General features: G+C 48.1%; 1 protein-coding gene across 2 annotated transcripts in view; it reads left to right on the forward strand.

Annotated features, from left to right (window-relative positions):
* The first annotated feature begins 1,856 nt into the window (after window positions 1-1,856).
* Window positions 1,857-17,115, forward strand: part of ago1 (argonaute RISC component 1) — a 43,805-nt gene continuing 28,546 nt past the window's right edge. For both annotated transcript variants that reach the window (XM_063198751.1, XM_063198752.1), the window contains exons 1-2: window positions 1,857-2,285; window positions 14,439-14,628. In XM_063198751.1, the coding sequence (XP_063054821.1) occupies window positions 2,261-2,285; window positions 14,439-14,628 (215 nt within the window). In that variant the 5' untranslated portion in view covers window positions 1,857-2,260. The remainder of the gene's footprint in view (window positions 2,286-14,438; window positions 14,629-17,115) is intronic.

Below are 17,115 nucleotides of genomic sequence, written 5' to 3' on the forward strand. Positions count from 1 at the left end.
ACTATTCTGGTCTTGGACTTGTCTTGGACTCTACAAAGGTGGACTTGACTACAGCCCTGGTAAAATACACAATCCTGTGTATGTGTATATCTTGGCATGGTATAGAGAGAAAATGTAATTTCATTTTCCTTGTATGACTAGTGCATATGAAGACAATAAAAGCTGACTTGACTTCACTCCTTAATTACAACATCCTCCTGTGCTACTCCTGTGTCCTCTCAGCCAAGACAAGTGATCCTCCTCCACCTCCTCCAAGGATACCCCCTCCCCCACCACCACGTCCTCCACCACCTTCTTCAGGGATGCCTGCTCCCTCCATCACCACCTCCTCCAAGGATGCCCCCTCCACCACCACCTCCTCCACTATCTCCTCCAAGGATGCCTTCTCCTCCACCACCACGTCCTCCACCACCTTCTTCAGGGATGCCTGCTCCCTCCATCACCACCTCCTCCAAGAATGTCCCCTCCCCCACCACCTCCTCCAAGGATGCCCCCTCCACCACCACCTCCTCCACTATCTCCTCCAAGGATGCCTTCTCCTCCACCACCACCTCCTCCAAGGATGCCACCTCCTCCAACACCTCCTTCACCACCTCCTCCAAGGATGCCTCTTCCTCTACCACCTCCTCCAAGGATGCCTCCTCCACCACCACATCCTCCACCACCACCTCCAAGGATGTCACCTCCTCAAGGATGCCTCCTCCACCACCTCCTCCACCACCTCCTTCTAGGATGCTCCATCCTCCACCACCTCCTCCAGGGATGCCTGCTCCCTCCCCTCTCCATTCTCCATCCACCAGCCATGGCCACGCATCTGCCACCACACTGAAATCTTTGGTCAGTTGGGTAAGCGGTTAGCGTCAGATTTGTAGCCCAAAGGTTGCCGGTTAGACTCCTGACTTGCCAGGTTGGTGGGTGGAGAAATTAAACAGTGCTCTCCCCCATCCTCCTCCATTACTGAGGTACCCTGAGCATGGGTTCATCCCACTGCACTGCTCCCTTTTGGGTGCCGCTGGGGGCTGCCCCCTTGCACGGGTGAGGCATAAATGCAAATTTGTTGTGTGCAGTGTGCACCTGTGTGCTGTGGAGTGTTGTGTCACACGTCTAAAAAAAAACAAAAACAAAAAAAACAAGTTACTCTACTCTACTCTACTCTACCCTACTCTACAAGGCGCTTTCACTTCACTTTCACTTTCACATCTTTGATGGGGGGTGGACAGGATTTCAACCCAAGGACCGTGGATAAGTCAATGAAGAAACGTTTGGTAGGCCCTACCTATATAATAATCTACAGGTGTTATCTGCAGCTGCCAAAAAAGTTATTTTTTGGTAGCTGCATCCTTTGCATCATATTTCAGAAAACTTTCTATACAAAACATATATTGTCTCCAAAACATATATTGTCATATAGGCCTACTGTCATATACAAAACATATAGGCCTATTGTCATATACTGTCTCTATGGAAAAATGAGAGGGAAATCTCCAACTTTGATCTTGGAAAAAAAGGATGTTCCACTAAATATAAATTTGTAGGCCTACTAGATTTGTAATATACGATGCAAGGGGGGTTAATGATCAATAACAAGTAGTAACCATTACCATTATTGCAATTCGTCCCATGATGAATTGGATGACTGTAGGCCTAATAAAATAGACTGGAGGAGGGCGGCTATTAGCTAGTGTTTTTACTTTCACTCACTGATGCGTTTTGATTTGCATAATAGTCCGCCAACCTCCAGAGGGCAACAGTCCAAAAAATAACGGCTTCATATTTAAACATTGGACTGCCCGCAGAGCGACGACGAAGAGGAGGAGGAGGAGGAGGAGGAGGGGGTCTGTGTTGGAAAACGGGGGTGAAGGGTTGGCAGTTTTTGTTCCACTGGAGAATCTTGCTTGAACGGTGAGCAGGCGTGCAGCACACTACCGCACCATACAACGCCGCGGGCATATCGAGTGGTCTATCCGGAGCAGCAGACTGCAGAGACCGAGGACACACAGAGGGTGGGAGACGGATTTTCGGAGCCCTCGCCCTAGTACTGCTTTGGGAGACAAGCAAGCACGGGAGCTATTGTCGTTAGCTACAACTCTGCGGGTCTGGGGGTTCCCGCAGGGATAGGGGCGGGGGGTTACCGAGGAAGGAAAAGCCAGCACGCCGAGAGGTGGAGGCTGGAAGTCTGAAACGCTTCCAGCCTGACGCGCCCGGCGTTGTGGCGATCTAGCGTTGGACTGTTTTGAACCAGCGCGGCTAAGTGGATGGGATGGAGCCGGGGCCATCAGGCGCTGGTAGGTCTTTTTTCATTTTTATCCTTCTGCAATAGCTTTCTGTATTCGGACGGGCTGGTAGCCCACCGAAAATGAAAATGGGGGAACGGGTGGACCCCACATTACTTATTTTGCTTTAAAAGCGTGCCGTTTGTGTTTTGTGTTGATAGAACCCACCTCCCATTCCCTCTAGAACGCGTATTACATTGTAGTGAAGACCAGCATTGACATGATTAGGAAGACACTTAAAACATATATGACTTTGTTGTTAAAAAATATTGACGGGGTTGCACCGATCGCATTGACAATGTAGGAGGTCAGGGGCGGGGGCAGGGGGGTCGTGGGAATAGTTAACCGTAACGCTGGATGCTGGAGGTAAATCCCGCCTTCCACCGGAGCAGCTGCCTGGGCTCAACATCGGACCTCCCCAAAAAACGCATCAACGAGCGGAGCTTCAAGACATGCATTCTGTTTTTGTTGTTAAAATGAGGCTAAGGGTCTCCTGCAATTGGGCTACTGCTGAATCCGCTCCTCACGTTTCCAGTATTGCTTAGGCGGGGTTATGTAATCACTGCAGTGACATAAATAAATAATTGGCTAAACCAACCCAACAATATATTCCTGGAAATGGTCGGTCCCTTCTGTTCTCTACCTTATGAAGTTTGCCACGGCCTTGGGTAGGGTCAGTAAGTATGAAATCACACTAGGCTACTTAGGGTACTAATGCTAAATTTGTCATAGCGCCATCTACAGGTCAAATTCAGTTCTGCACATGAATAGAACCATCATCATCATCCGGGGTCGTAGTCTGCAGCTGTTGTGCATGTTTTTATGATGTGACCAGAGATTGATTGAAAAAGTGCCTTGCAGTGCCTGCAGCAATAATCAGCATTCCACTCCCAAGAACACGCACGCACACACACACAGTATCTGTGTGTGTGTGCAGTGATGTCTACAAATAGACAGTGTATAATAAACTGACATCAACCCTTTGCCCCTTTCATGTAACTGAGGTCATCTGCTCTAGTTTGACACTCGGGGCTTGAACACGCGACCTGCCAGTCAACACTTTAATGCGGGCATGGGACGCACAATCAGCACACTACCGGCAAACTCTACTAGTTGGCAACCATTACATTAGACTCCAGTAACTGTAGCTTGATGGTTTAGATAATGTCTTTCTGCAAAGTTTTGAAAGGCCAGCACACTTCAAGGTCCTAGGACGCAGTATAGCTGCACCCATTCAGACTGCCTAATTCAGAGTTACTGATGTCTTGAGCTACCAAGGGCTGTCGTTGCCATCCCGTGCGTCCACACCGTATGCATCCACTCAAAGCAACCAGCCAATCACCTGGTTGAATTGGAGAGGTAAAACCAGGCCAGCCTATCACCTGGTTGTATTGGGTAGGTAAAATCATGACAGCCAATCACCTGGTTGAATTGGACAGGTAAAACCAGGCTAAGAGATGGCCACCTGGCCATCACCAGTCTATAGCCATATATGCGGTGTGTGTGTAATGGCGTCACCAGCAGATGACCCACAGACACCGCAGGCAGACATGTAGGCAGGCAGACATGCAGGCAGGCAGGCAGACATACAGGCAGGCAGACATACAGGCAGGCAGGCAGGCAGGCATAGAAGCAGGCAAACAGGCAGGCAGGCAGACATACAGGCAGGCAGACGAGCAGACAGGCCAGCATTTCCCTGTGGGGTTAGGGACTGGACGGATAACTTCATGAGCAGAGTATGATGGAAAAAAGTGTACAGAACAAATGAGGAGAACAGTTATTTTCATTATGTATAGGGAATTAGAAATTGTGATTGTTGGCTCAATTAGTGTTTCGGTTAATCGTGGAAGGAGGTAGGTCTGCACCCTGACCTGAATGTTCATCATGCATGTGGTTTAGGGGTGTAACGGTACACAAAAATCACGTTTCGGTACGTACCTCGGTTTTAGGGTCACGGTTCGGTAAATTTTCGGTACAGTATATGGGAACGAAAATCATTTTCTTCCTCAGCACGTTGTAAATTTCACCAAAATATTGTCAAAATACAAACGAAAAAAATGAAATACATTCAACATGCTACTTTGGGTCGGAGATTTCATCAGTGTAAGAAATAGTACTTTCTCCTCAAGGTTTCACAAAGACCAAGCCTCTACACCTGTTTTTTTCTTGCATTCTCTCTCAGGGTTCTGCACGAGCCTCTGCATGTAGTAGCAGCATAATGTAAAAACATGAACAGAGTAGCCTTTTACTCAACCTTTCGGTACTCGGTACAGCACTGTTCGATTCGGTACAGGTCTTTTCGGTACGATACGTCGGTTCGGTTCGATATCGTTACACCCCTAATGTGGTTATCTGGAAGAAGTTGTGGCCTGTTTCACGTGACCCTTCATTCTACACCTGCTCAGGTGTGTGTTTCTCGAATGCGTAGTTGTAAGCCAGTTAGTAACTTGGGTATTTGCCAATGGGAAAGTGCATTGAAAACCACGAAATAGATAACGTTGTTAGCAACTATGGTTTTGAGAAATGCACCCCAGGTGTGTTTTAATGAATTGTTCAGTCCTAGGCTGAATTCCAAATGGAAGGCAGTGGCTTCATGCCTAATAAGATATGAATTCCGTCGTGAAGTTATCTGATGAGACGGTCCGAACGGCACTAACGAGAGTGCTGCCCTGCGCATTTGATGTTACGGTGATTCTATGGCAGGAGTTTCGTTCATCACATTAACGCTTAGCTTCCGCAGGCTAGTTGAGCGGTGAAAGGCCGCCAGATGGCAGAATCGTAAAATAGGCTGAAAATACTGTAGATCTAGCGACATCATATTTAGATACTACAATGTTGACTTATCGCTTCGGTTCTCAATATCTAAGTAAATAAGTGTCAGAATAAAGAACATAAGGTAGTAGCTTGGGCGGCAGCCATGTTTGTTTTCAGGTTCCCCGTTGAGAGGGAGGTGGTGCACAGCATTTTGGGTATAAGGCAGCACTAAGTCAGCATCTGATGTTGCCCTCAAATATCCCCGTCACGCCCACAAATTCGGTTCACTGCCAAAGAAGGAAATAAAGCAAGTTTTCGTTTGGAATCGCACTTGATGACTTGACGTCCAGTTAGCTCACTGGAAGGACGGCAACCTTTCCCATTTGGAATCCACCCCTAGTCATCACAACACCAGCTCACCTTGTGTCTGTAAGTCATATAAAGGGCTGAGTAATATTCAGCTGGGGCATGGGGAGAATAGACCACAGAGACCTACTAAGAAGCTGCTTCAGTTTTAAACCAAGTTAAGTTAAGAGGTAAAACCTCTACTAGAAGAGCTATTAGAACCAGCTCCCTCAGTGCTTTGTTAGTTAGCTTAGTTTGGCGCATCTATTTGTTGACTAGCTTTGTCTTCTTTGCTTTGGTTTATGGAGGTTTATCACAGATGTTCACAGATGTTCCATGTTCCTTTGCACCTCATCCATTTACAACATCAGTTACATATTAGACTTTGAAAATTGAACTTGTCCTATGGCAATAGCAATAGGAATATTGAAATAGGACACCCAAACAAACAAGCACTCTTTTTGTATCTTGTTGTCTTTTAGTCATAAATGGAACAGAAAAGCAAACACCTACAGATGCAAACATTTTTTGCATCCATTTATTGTCCTACCACCAACATATTGAAATGAGACTCCTGAAATGAGGCTTATTCCTTTTCATGGAGTCTTTTGTAGTGTGTTGTCAGTGTGTGCAGCTCTTTAAAACGCTGATGGGCCAGTATCCAGCAGAATCTTGGGGAGAGAATTCTTAATAGGGGTCACCATGGCGACTGTGGAAGGCCCGTCGTCCAATAATGGGACCCTGAACAGTGGTGTGTCAGAGGTCAGAGGCTGAAGAATGGAGAGGGGGAATACCAGGTGGTGCCTTTAGCAAGCCCTGCCCGTCTGCCTGCCTGCCCGCCTGCCTGCATACTCAGTCACTCAACGAAACTCTCAAAAGTCTCTGTCTGCACCACACACACACACACACACACACACACACACACACACACACACACACACACACACACACACACACACACACACACACACACACACACACACACACACACACACACACACACACACACAACAAGGCTCTTGCCTGCATGAACATGAAATCACACTCACACATACACACAAAATAACATACACACACTCCCTTCCTCTATCAATCACTCAAAAAATCCTTCTCCAGTAAACACACAGACACACACACACACACACACACACACACTTAGTGGCGTGTAGAGTCAGACAGCTGGAGGTCCTGGTGCCAGCTACAGCCAGGTGGGTGCTGTTGGCAGATCCTGCATCCTGAACTGAATGGGCAGCCTCCGTGTCGCTCTGTTTCAGGCCCTGTGTGTGCGTGCGTGTATGTGTGTGTGTGCGTGCGTGTGCGTGTGTGTGCGTGTGTGTGCGTGTGTGTGTGTGTGTGTAGTGTGTGCGCAAGCGTGTAGTGGCCATTGTTCACCAGTGACGCTCAGTGCTCTGGCTACTGCTTTCAAACCATCTGCTTTCCTTGGGTGCAGCATGTGTGTTACTGGTGTTGCCAGGGAGAAGAGTGAATGAGTGAATAATGGGAAGGAGAAGTTGATGTTGGAGGAGGCGGAGGAAAGCCAAGTCCGAGGAATGGGGGAGTGCAAGTCGGAAAGGGCGAGTGCAAGTCGGAAAGGGCGACCACGGTAGCTAGTGGTTTCCTCGAGTCCTAAGCTAGCTCTTCAACCTTCATCCTAGTAGCCACAGTTTTCTTTTGTAAGTTTTTTTGAATTTACCTGTGTTTAAGCTCTGGAGGTGGATGTGATAAAGTAGCCAGGCCACGCCCTTCTAGTGACGCAACACTTTCGGCGTTGCTTCTAGTCAGGCCAAGAGCAATGTAAATATCATTTCTGATCTCACGAAAAACCTGGAACTTACTCCACCCACTTTGGAAACCAGTCAACCAGTAGCAAACTTAGGGAGGCAGGTCAACCATGCCATTTCGGAAACGTTATTGTTATGCTCTTGATCAGACCAAGTCTTGTAAGGCCTGTGTCTATCTTTGAACTACAGCTAGAGATGTCCAAACCTGCTTGTAAACAACTGCCTGTAAAAATCTCCAAAACCATTAGGATCACCTGTGTGAATTGACATGGAATGAAATCAGTCCCGTCATTCAACATGTCTTTCTGTAATAAGCTTAGAGACAGGTTGGTGGGGACGAAAGGGGGAGGACGCTCCTGACGATGACGTAAAATCCTGCGCTATGTTGTTGTTGAGTAACTGTCGGCGATTGGGTAAGAGTTGTCCAATAATTTCAAACCAGAACTGAGTGCAAACTTCTTGCTTCCTGCAATCGCGTCAGATCAAACAACCCCCAGACCATGAATACGAAATGAAATGGTCGCATTATGGGATGGTCAGGACCAGGCTAGGTGCCAGTGCCCAGCCCTGAGTAATTGGTGTGTTGTGCATTCGTAAAAGTTCAGTCAGCACATGTGCAGGTGCAGGTGTAGGTACCAGGAGTCAGCATGAACTGGGAGCTACTGCTGCATCTACTCTAGTTGTTGTATTTTGTGCATGATCAGACTTCCCAGTTGCCACTGAATAAAGTTGGACACACATTGGATGACTTTGACTGTATTTTTTCAATTCACACCATACACTAGATCATACCACCATACGGATTGCATCATACCACCATAAGGGACATTTGATATACCATGGTTATGGTTCATTGCAGTAGTGTCAGACCAAATCCTGCACACCGCCCATGACCATGCATTGCTCTTGTGACGCATTCAGGCCGACTGAGAACTGTGCAGGTGCCCGTTCCCACACCTAATCGCAAACCGACTGGTGTGTTCACGCAACCGAAAAGTTGAATCGCAATGCGAACAGACAACTACTTGTTTTGTTCTCCGCAAACCGTGACGACAACATGGATGTCAGCAGGTTCATCTGGGTAACACGGTTACGCGCGGAAAAATGTAGAGCCCGGTATGAACCTGGGTGGTTCGCAGTTTTTTAAGATTTTTTTATTCATTTTTTAGGGGCTTTAATGCCCTTATTTGATAGGACAGTCTGAGACGGTGACAGGAAGTGAGTGGGACAGAGAGACGGGGCGGGATCGGGAAAGATCCCGGCCGGACTCGAACCGGGGTCCCCGTGGGCATGCAAGTCCAAACATGGGGGGCCCAGCGCGCTGTGCCACAGCTCCCTGGTAGCTAGGAGGCTTGGAGCCTTTTTAAGACCCGATACTTCAGTTTGTGATACAAGCGCCAAAATCGGTACAGGTACTCCTTAGACATACTATTTTCAAAAAGTACGCGGGCCACTTCAAATTGAAGATGGCTGCCCATTTTCCAAGATGGGGTCACCTATCTCCCTAGCTATGGTGGTTCGCATTTTAAGTGCTGAACGTAACTGGTGCGGGCTCTGGTCATCCTGAAAACAGTAATAGTGTAGTGTTTCAGGCTTTTCGACCTTCTTCAGATGAGCTTCTTTGTTCAAAAGTGTAGAAGAACATGAAGAATTACTTCGATTTAGGGATGTCAACAATTCCTCGAATTCATCGATAGACAAACAACAGGGTTTTCCGATCTTTCTCATGGATATCCGTGACGCATCGGTGTAGCAACCAGCTGATAGCTAGGCTAATCAAGGTTTTGTGCCACCAGCCGCCGCTTGTTTTGAAAACTTGTGGACAATAAATTACTGAAGATGGTTTTGGAAAAACAGCACATCTATGGGCGGGTATAAATCCAAGTGGGCAACGCCTTTTTTGAAGTGACGTTAAGTGTGTATCCGTGATGCGAAAATGAGGTGTCTCTGATTGGCTCCCTCCCCCTGCTCTGTGTGTATCTGAGAGTAGCAACCAGCTAATAGCTAGGCTAATCAAGGTTTTGTACCACCAGCCGCTGCTTGTTTTGAAAACTTGTGAAAAAAAATGACTCAAGATGGTTTCGGAAAAACGGCACTAGGGCGGGTATGTGGGCAAGGCCTTTTTTCGAAGTGACGTAAAGTGTATAGGCTCTTCCTGATTCGCTCCTGGCTCTATATTGTTTATGTAAATTGGGAAACACGGCCTGTGGAGGTGACGCACCACTTGAAAGCGTAGCATGTCTATATAACTAGGGGTGACACTCCGTTTCACAAAAGGAGCAAGTAAAAACGTTTTTTAGTGGAAGTTGATCTTTAAGTCCCCCACATTTGGGTTTGCATGCCCACCCACAGGGACCCCGGTTCGAGTCATTTCCCGATCCTCCCGTCTCTCTGTCCCATTCGCTTCTTGTCACCATCTTCAACTGTCCTGTCAAATAAAGGCATAAAAAGCCCCTTAAAAACGATTCTGCTACAACTTCAAATATCAGATTTATTTAATAATAACTTGTTATTTATTGCCTTCTTTAGCGCCCAGCATCCCAAGGTTGCTTTACATCACTCCTTTAGTATACTTGTGATTGCTTCATGTTGATATGGTATCAGCCATTCTAGTATTTTTTGTTGGCTTTTATATAAATATGAAGTCTGTTTTATTTTCCAGTTCAAATAATCAAATCTACGGTCGTCCTGTCTGTCCCTTGCTTGCCATCGAGGGGTGGCTCGTGTAGTTGTTTTTGTTTTGGTGCTGAGCCTGAGCCTGGCGTGGCATTGACCGGCCCTTTAAACACAACTGCCTGATTGGCCTAATGAAATAGGGGTGGGTGAGTGTGTGGGTCAGTGTGTGGGGTGGGTGGGATGCGGTGGGCTGGTGGGAAGATTGGGAGATTGATGTGCTGGGCTCTGGGGGCTCCTGTGGGGCGGGACCGGCCCTGTCATGCCTGCTACCGAATGAATAAGACCAAGATTGCTAACATTGAACCCCCTCCAACACACACACACACACACACACACACACATGCGCGCATGCTGTCTTTATCTCCGTCTCATGCGCGCTGCACATGCATGCACACAGCCGTACCCTCCTCTCACACCCAGCTTTCCTTATCTCCATGACAATGCTCTGTGTTGCCGGGGTGTTGTCATGGTGAGCCTGGGAATGCGTTTTGGGGGCCCTCCCCTCCTCGTCCTCGTCCTCGTATTAGTGTGTGTGGCTGAGGGGTATGGTGGGGTGGAATGGGGTGCGGTGGGCTCTTCTTCTTCTCTTCTTGTCTCTATCTTTCGTTTAGGCCCTCCCTTTTTCTTCCTGTCCCTCTGTCTGGCGGTCTGTCTCTCTCTGTGTCCCTCTCCCTTTTGTCTTTTTCCACTTTGTTTTTCTGTTTCTCTCCATCTTGCTCTCACTCTTCGCCTCTCTCTCGTCTTCCTGTTTCCTTTCCTGTTTGGTGCTCTCTCTCTCTCTCTCTCTCTCTCTCTCTCTCTCTCTCTCTCTCTCTCTCTCTCTCTCTCTCTCTCTCTCTCTGTGCTGTTTTCCTAATGGGAGAGAGGGCAGCTGGGGTCTTTGTTGTGATGGAGGGAGGGAGGGTCCTGTAGGGTTGGAGGGGAAGGCAGCGCAGGGCACTGGGGCCCCTTTCTAGCCACACATCCCATCTCCCTCCAACACTCCTCCTTCTACCTTTCAGCCACCCCCCCTCTCTCTGTCTCTCTCTCTGTCTCTCTCTGTCTCTCTCTGTCTCTCTCTCTCTCTCTCTGTCTCTGTCTCTGTCTCTGTCTCTCTCTCTGTCTCTCTCTCTCTGTCTCTGTCTCTCTCTCTCTCTGTCTCTATCTCTCTCTGTCTGTCTGTCTGTCTCTCTCTCTTTCTCTCTCTCTCTCTCTCTCTCTCTCTCTCTCTCTGTCTCTCTCTCTCGTGCTCCGACTCTCACATAGTTTATCATCCTCCTCCTCTGCCAGAAGAGTCACTCCCTCGTTCTCTTCATCCCTTTTCCCTCCCTCCCGTAGTAGTCGCCATCGCTTGATAAAGCTGTTCTTTGTGGAGCAACACAGTGCACACCTCAAGGCCTATGAAAGCGCTGACAACAAGTCTATGTAACTTGATTGTTTTTTTAAATGAACCAATATTGGCCTATGTAAACTGTAAACTTCATAAACTACACACAGTGTCTCTTACGGAATGTACGTATGTGACCTAAAGCGGCAAATTGGAATGAGTTTATGGTGTTCCGTGTTTAAAGAAAAATGCATATTAAAGGTGCACTGTGTAATATTTGTAGTTAATTTCCAGAATTCATGCTGCCCTTTCACAAGTGTTACTTTTTAAACAAATACTTACCACCACCATCAAGTTCTAAGTATTCATTATGACTGGGAAAATTGCACTTTTCATACATGTCCATGGTCAGACATTTTGAATTTCAAGAAATAGCCATTTTTAGCTGCGGAAATTGTTACTTCGGTCATACTAGTAAATATTGGTTTATTACTTTGTAAATATTCATGAAAAGATCATGTTTGGCCATAAACAGCACAGTTTCAATGAGCAGGGTAGTTGCAATACCTACTCTGGCCACATCCTACACAGTGCACCTTTAACCTACCTCTTGGGTGGGGATGAGTAATGGCCACAGCAGATGGAGTTTGGCATAAGTTTCATAAGCAACAATTTCATGTCCAATTCTGGAAGTAAGTCGACACTACCAAAGCAACTCTAATGCATTCATTTTCTGTTGAGGGAGCGAGTGTGTACTAGTGCACATGTTGTGTAGTGCGCATGTTGTGTATGTCTGTGTGTGTCTTGACTTGTTCATGAGGGCATTATGTGTATTGGTAGCTACTTGATGCCTTCATTTCCCTCTGGGGATCTATAAAGTTGCTCTACTCTACTCTACTTTAGTATGTTCGTGTTTGTGTGGAAACTGGAAATCTAACGGAGTGTGTCTGTTTTCTCCGTCTCCCTCTTTCTGTCCTGCTCTACGTTGCCCCCCTCCCCCCCTCCACCCCCTCCTGTCGTCCTTGTCCCCCCTCTTTTATTTCTCCACTCTTTTGTCTGTTCTTCATATCCTCCGCTCCTCGTCACACACTCTGCCTCCTTTAATCCTCGCCGTCTCTCCCTGCCCCCCCTTCAATTCACAAACGCCTCCATCCATCCATCCATCCATGCATCCATCCATCCATCCATCCATCCATCCATCCCAATGCCATCCATCCATCCATCCATCCATGCATCCCAATGCCATCCATCCATCCATCCATCCATCCATCCATCCATCCATCCATGCATCCCAATGCCATCCATCCATCCATCCATCCATCCATCCATCCATCCATCCATCCATCCATCCATCCATGCATCCCAATGCCATCCATCCATCCATCCATCCATCCATCCATGCATCCCAATGCCATCCATCCATCCATCCATCCATCCATCCATCCATCCATCCATCCATCCATCCATCCATCTACCCCAATGCCACAATCAATTCCTATCCTCCAACACATGACTCTCTTATCTGTTCTTCTTCTCTCATCCCTTCTCCAATGCACCAAATTACGTCCTCTTTACTCTTTACTTCTCATCCTTTCTTTCCCTCTCTTTCTCTCATGGCCGTCCTCCCTGGAACCCTATCCCCCTTTACTTTAACTTTGTTTATCCCAACACACCCACCCATCCTTTCCCTCCGTCCGACACCCTCTTCAAACCAACTCATGTGTTTTTCTTTCTTTCTTTCTTTCTTTCTTTCCTCTTCTTTTCTCCCTCTGCTGTCTCTGCTACTCATCCATGCTCCCACTCCTCTCTGCCCCTGCCTCCCCCTGCAACCCCTCCACGCCTCCACCTCTTCACTCTCCCCCTTCCTCCATACCCCCTACCCCATCCTGCTCCAATCCTGCCCGCTCCATGCTCTCTTGTTCCTTCAACCCCCCCCCCCCCCCCCCCCCCCCCCCCCCCCCCCCCCCCCCCCCCCCCCCCCCCCCCCACGCACACACACACACGCCACACACTTTCTCCATTTCAAACTGCTGTGTGTGTTAAGCGCCTCTCTCTGCCCCTCTATCCACCCCTCCCTCCCCTGTCCTGGCACCTCCCCCATTTCTTGTCCCCCCGATACCCTTCTTCATTCCACCTGACCCCCCCCCCCCCCCCCTTTATCTCCTCCATGCCCACATCCCCTCTCTGCCCTTCCTCTGCCCTCCCCGTCCCTCCCTCCTCTCCTCTCCTCTCCCCGTGCCACCATCCCTCTCTTTCGCCTCCATAACCTCATTTCCACCTGCCCACACCGCTATTCCTCCATGTCCACCATCTCTATACCCCTCTCTGCCCCTCCACATCCCTCTCTCCTCTCCTCTCCTCTCCTCTCCTCTCCTCTCCTCTCCTCTCCTCTCCTCTCCTCTCCTCTCCTCTCCTCTCCTCTCCTCTCCTCTCCTCTCATCTCCCCTCATCTCCTCTCCTCTCCTCTCCCTCTTTCTCTCCATTCTTCTCTCCTCTCCCTCTTTCTCTCCATTCTTCTCTCCTCTCCCCTCTTCTTTCTCCTCTCTGTCCTTTCCACTCTCCTCTCCTCTCCTCTTCTCTCCCCCCTTTCTCATCTTTCCCCTCTCTTCCCCTCCCCATCCTCTTTCCACTCTTCCCTCTCCTCTCTTCCCCCTCCCATCTCTTTCGGCCTTCAAGAAGCAAGTAAAGACTCTCCTCTTTCATGGCTATCTACTACACTAATGCTTGAGCTGGCCTATTCCTTGGCCAGACTCTTGAAATGATGTGTATGTGTGTGTACTCTACTTTACTCTAAAAAATAATACAAAATAAAAAAATTAACTAGCTCTTCTTTGCATCTGCATTTGTTGTTGTAGCATTTTCTATCTGCAGATGCACTTTGTATCTGCTAGTGATGTCGGATATGATTACCTGTATGTCTGCGATTGTAAGTCACTTTGGTTATAAACTGTCTGCCAAATGTAATGTAATGTAATCCAATCCTCTCCTCTCCTCTCCTTATCTCTCCTCTCCTCTCCCCCCTCCTCACTCCTCTCCTGTCCTGTCCTCTCCTCTCCTTTCTCCTCTCCTGTCCTTTCTCCTCTCCTCTCCCCCCTCCTCACTCCTCTCCTGTCCTGTCCTCTCCTCTCCTGTCTCCTCCCCTCTCCCCTTTCCCCACCTCGCCTCTCCCCACCTCGCCTCTCCCCACCTCTCCTCTCCCCTCTCCTCTCCCCTTCTCCTCTCCTCTCCTCTCATATCCTCTCCTCTGCTTTTCTCTCCCCACCTCTCCTCTCCCCTCTCCTCTCCCCTTCTCCTCTACCTCAGTGCCCATGGGGGGGCCGTACCCCCCTCCCCTCCAGCAGGTGTTCCAGGCTCCGCGGCGGCCGGGCATGGGCACGGTGGGCAAGCCCATCAAGCTGCTGGCCAACTACTTTGAAGTGGAGATCCCCAAGATGGACGTCTACCACTACGAGGTGGACATCAAGCCCGATAAGTGCCCACGACGCGTCAACAGGTAGGTAGCACACTCACCCACACACCCACCCCCACACACACACACACACACACACACACACACACACACACACACACACACACACACACACACACACACACACACACACACACACACACATGCACACACACGCGCACACTAGTCTGATGTGACGTGATATATGATGTGGACATCAACCCCGACTAGTGCCCACAACGAGTCAACAGGTAGGTAGCACTGAATAAGTACTGAATGCACATGCATAACACTGAATGAATATGCATAACAACTCACACTCACACTCACACTCACACACACACACACACACACACACACACACACACACACACACACACACACACACACACACACACACACACACACACACACACACTCACACCAGCCTGATGTGACATAATCTATGAGGTGGACATCCAGCCTGACAAGTGCCCACGACGTGTCAACAGGTACTAATACACATGAACAATTAAAAACTGAATGCACATGAACAAGCATAAAAACATGGACGTACACAGGAGGTTTCTATGTCGGCCTGTACATTTTCCCTCCCTTGCCCTCACTTCATGTCTTCCCTCTCTCTGTATCTCTTTTTCCTCACTTTCTCTCCCTCCCTCCTCAATTTTTAAGAGTCATCTCTCAGGCCTTCCTTGAGCCTCTAGCATGAGGCGATAACAAGTCCGATTAGGATTTGAGTCGTCGGTCAGAGCAGGAAGCTTCCATCAGTTTCGTGTTTTTTCCCACTGCTGCCAGAGCATAGTCTCGCTGGCGCCCTCATTTGTCACGGAGGCCTGGCGTAGCAGGGGTCTCCTGGGGTCAACTCTGGGTCATATGCGCACACAGGGCAAATTTACAGTTGGCCCACGCACTGCGCTGCACTGGGGTCAATTAGCTAGCAATGAGCTATTGACCCCTTTTGAAGTTACGTCGTCACTGATTGCGCATGCATTATTGGCTCAAACGCGCGCACACACACACACACACACACACACACACACACACTAAACAGACAACGCAGACTCTGAAGAGAGAAGTGTGTACGGTTGTAAGAGATCCTAAAAAGTACACGTGTTGCACTATTCCGAGAGAGAATTGGCTGTTCCAGAAGCATAGGATGTTTGTGGTTACAGCAATTAAAAGTACCACTGGACTGAGGACATCATCAGGAATGCCCGTGTTTGTGGTGCCCACTTCATATCTGAAGTTATCGTGACCATACATTTCCTTATCTTGGAAAAAAAACGCCTGGTTAGTTTCTTTACAAATGTGCGGGAAATGGTCGATTCCGTTCCAATAATGTGCACGCAGCCCGATTAAGTCACATCTGTGTACAAACAGTAAATGGGTTTATATGGGCTGTATTTCATCAGTAAGGGTGCTGGCAGGGCTCAGTCTCCTCTGTATTGCACCGTCTCTGATAATTAGCCCCATAATGTACACCCTGTTCCACCAGTCATTGAAGAGTTAACTACCATAGTACTACACTACTATGACATAACACGGGGCCTTTTGCCAGCAATTCGATAATTTTCGATACTTAAGATAAGAATGATTGTTGGCCATAGGATTGATGCATCGATACCTATTGATTATTATTTGCAGCCCTAGTTCATACCGGGTTATGTACTTTACTGCAAGTGACCACTTGTTACCCGGATCAACCTGCAGATGTCTATGCTGTCGCTAAGGTTTGCAGAATAACCAAGTATTTTTCAGTCGGCATCACAAACTAGATTTCTAGCTCCTAATCAAGGGTGCGTTTCTCGACAACATCGAACTTGCTAACTAAGTTAGCAACTTACTTCGTTACAATGCAAATTCCCATTGGAGACCTAGCAAGTTGGTAACTGGTTAGCAACGGTGCTTTTGAGAAATGGGTCTGCAGGGTATGAACAAGGCAGCTGGTTTAAGATTAGGTGCGGGAATGTCCAGCCCAACACCGAAGAAGGTTAAGACCAAAACATTTGATTAGCACTAGAATCCAAAACGGTGACTAGAGTTGCGGCCCTTTCTTCTCTTTTGAAGGTTGTAGCACCCAGGACACGTGTTTAATTCTCGCCCTAAACCGAGGCCTAGGAATGGTTATATATTATTGGCATATGTGCGGTTTTGTGTGTTGGGGGTGGGGTGACTCACTGCCTGAACTTTATGTGTGGAGTTCCTTTGTGTCTTGCATGGCCAATGGCTGGTGTCCCCTCTCAATGGGACAGAGGAGCTCCAGCCGCCTCAGGAGCTAGCCAGGCTATTGTCCTACTCGGAGAGGAGAGATGTATTAGTATTCTGTGTCATGGTGAGTAGCCTACTTAAAACACGTCAGGGAGCTCGCATGAGGCTGCTGCAGATGGAGTTGACTGGGGATTAAGGGAAAGCACAGACTTAATTGATGCCTCTGGCTGGGACATCTCTTCTTTTTTTTCATTATACAATTATAGTTCTTATCGTCTCTTATTAATTGTATTCATCCAGGTTACTTTAGTCAAAATGGTTCTC

The sequence above is a fragment of the Engraulis encrasicolus genome, chromosome 5 (assembly GCF_034702125.1).
Source record: "Engraulis encrasicolus isolate BLACKSEA-1 chromosome 5, IST_EnEncr_1.0, whole genome shotgun sequence".
Taxonomy (NCBI): domain Eukaryota; kingdom Metazoa; phylum Chordata; class Actinopteri; order Clupeiformes; family Engraulidae; genus Engraulis; species Engraulis encrasicolus.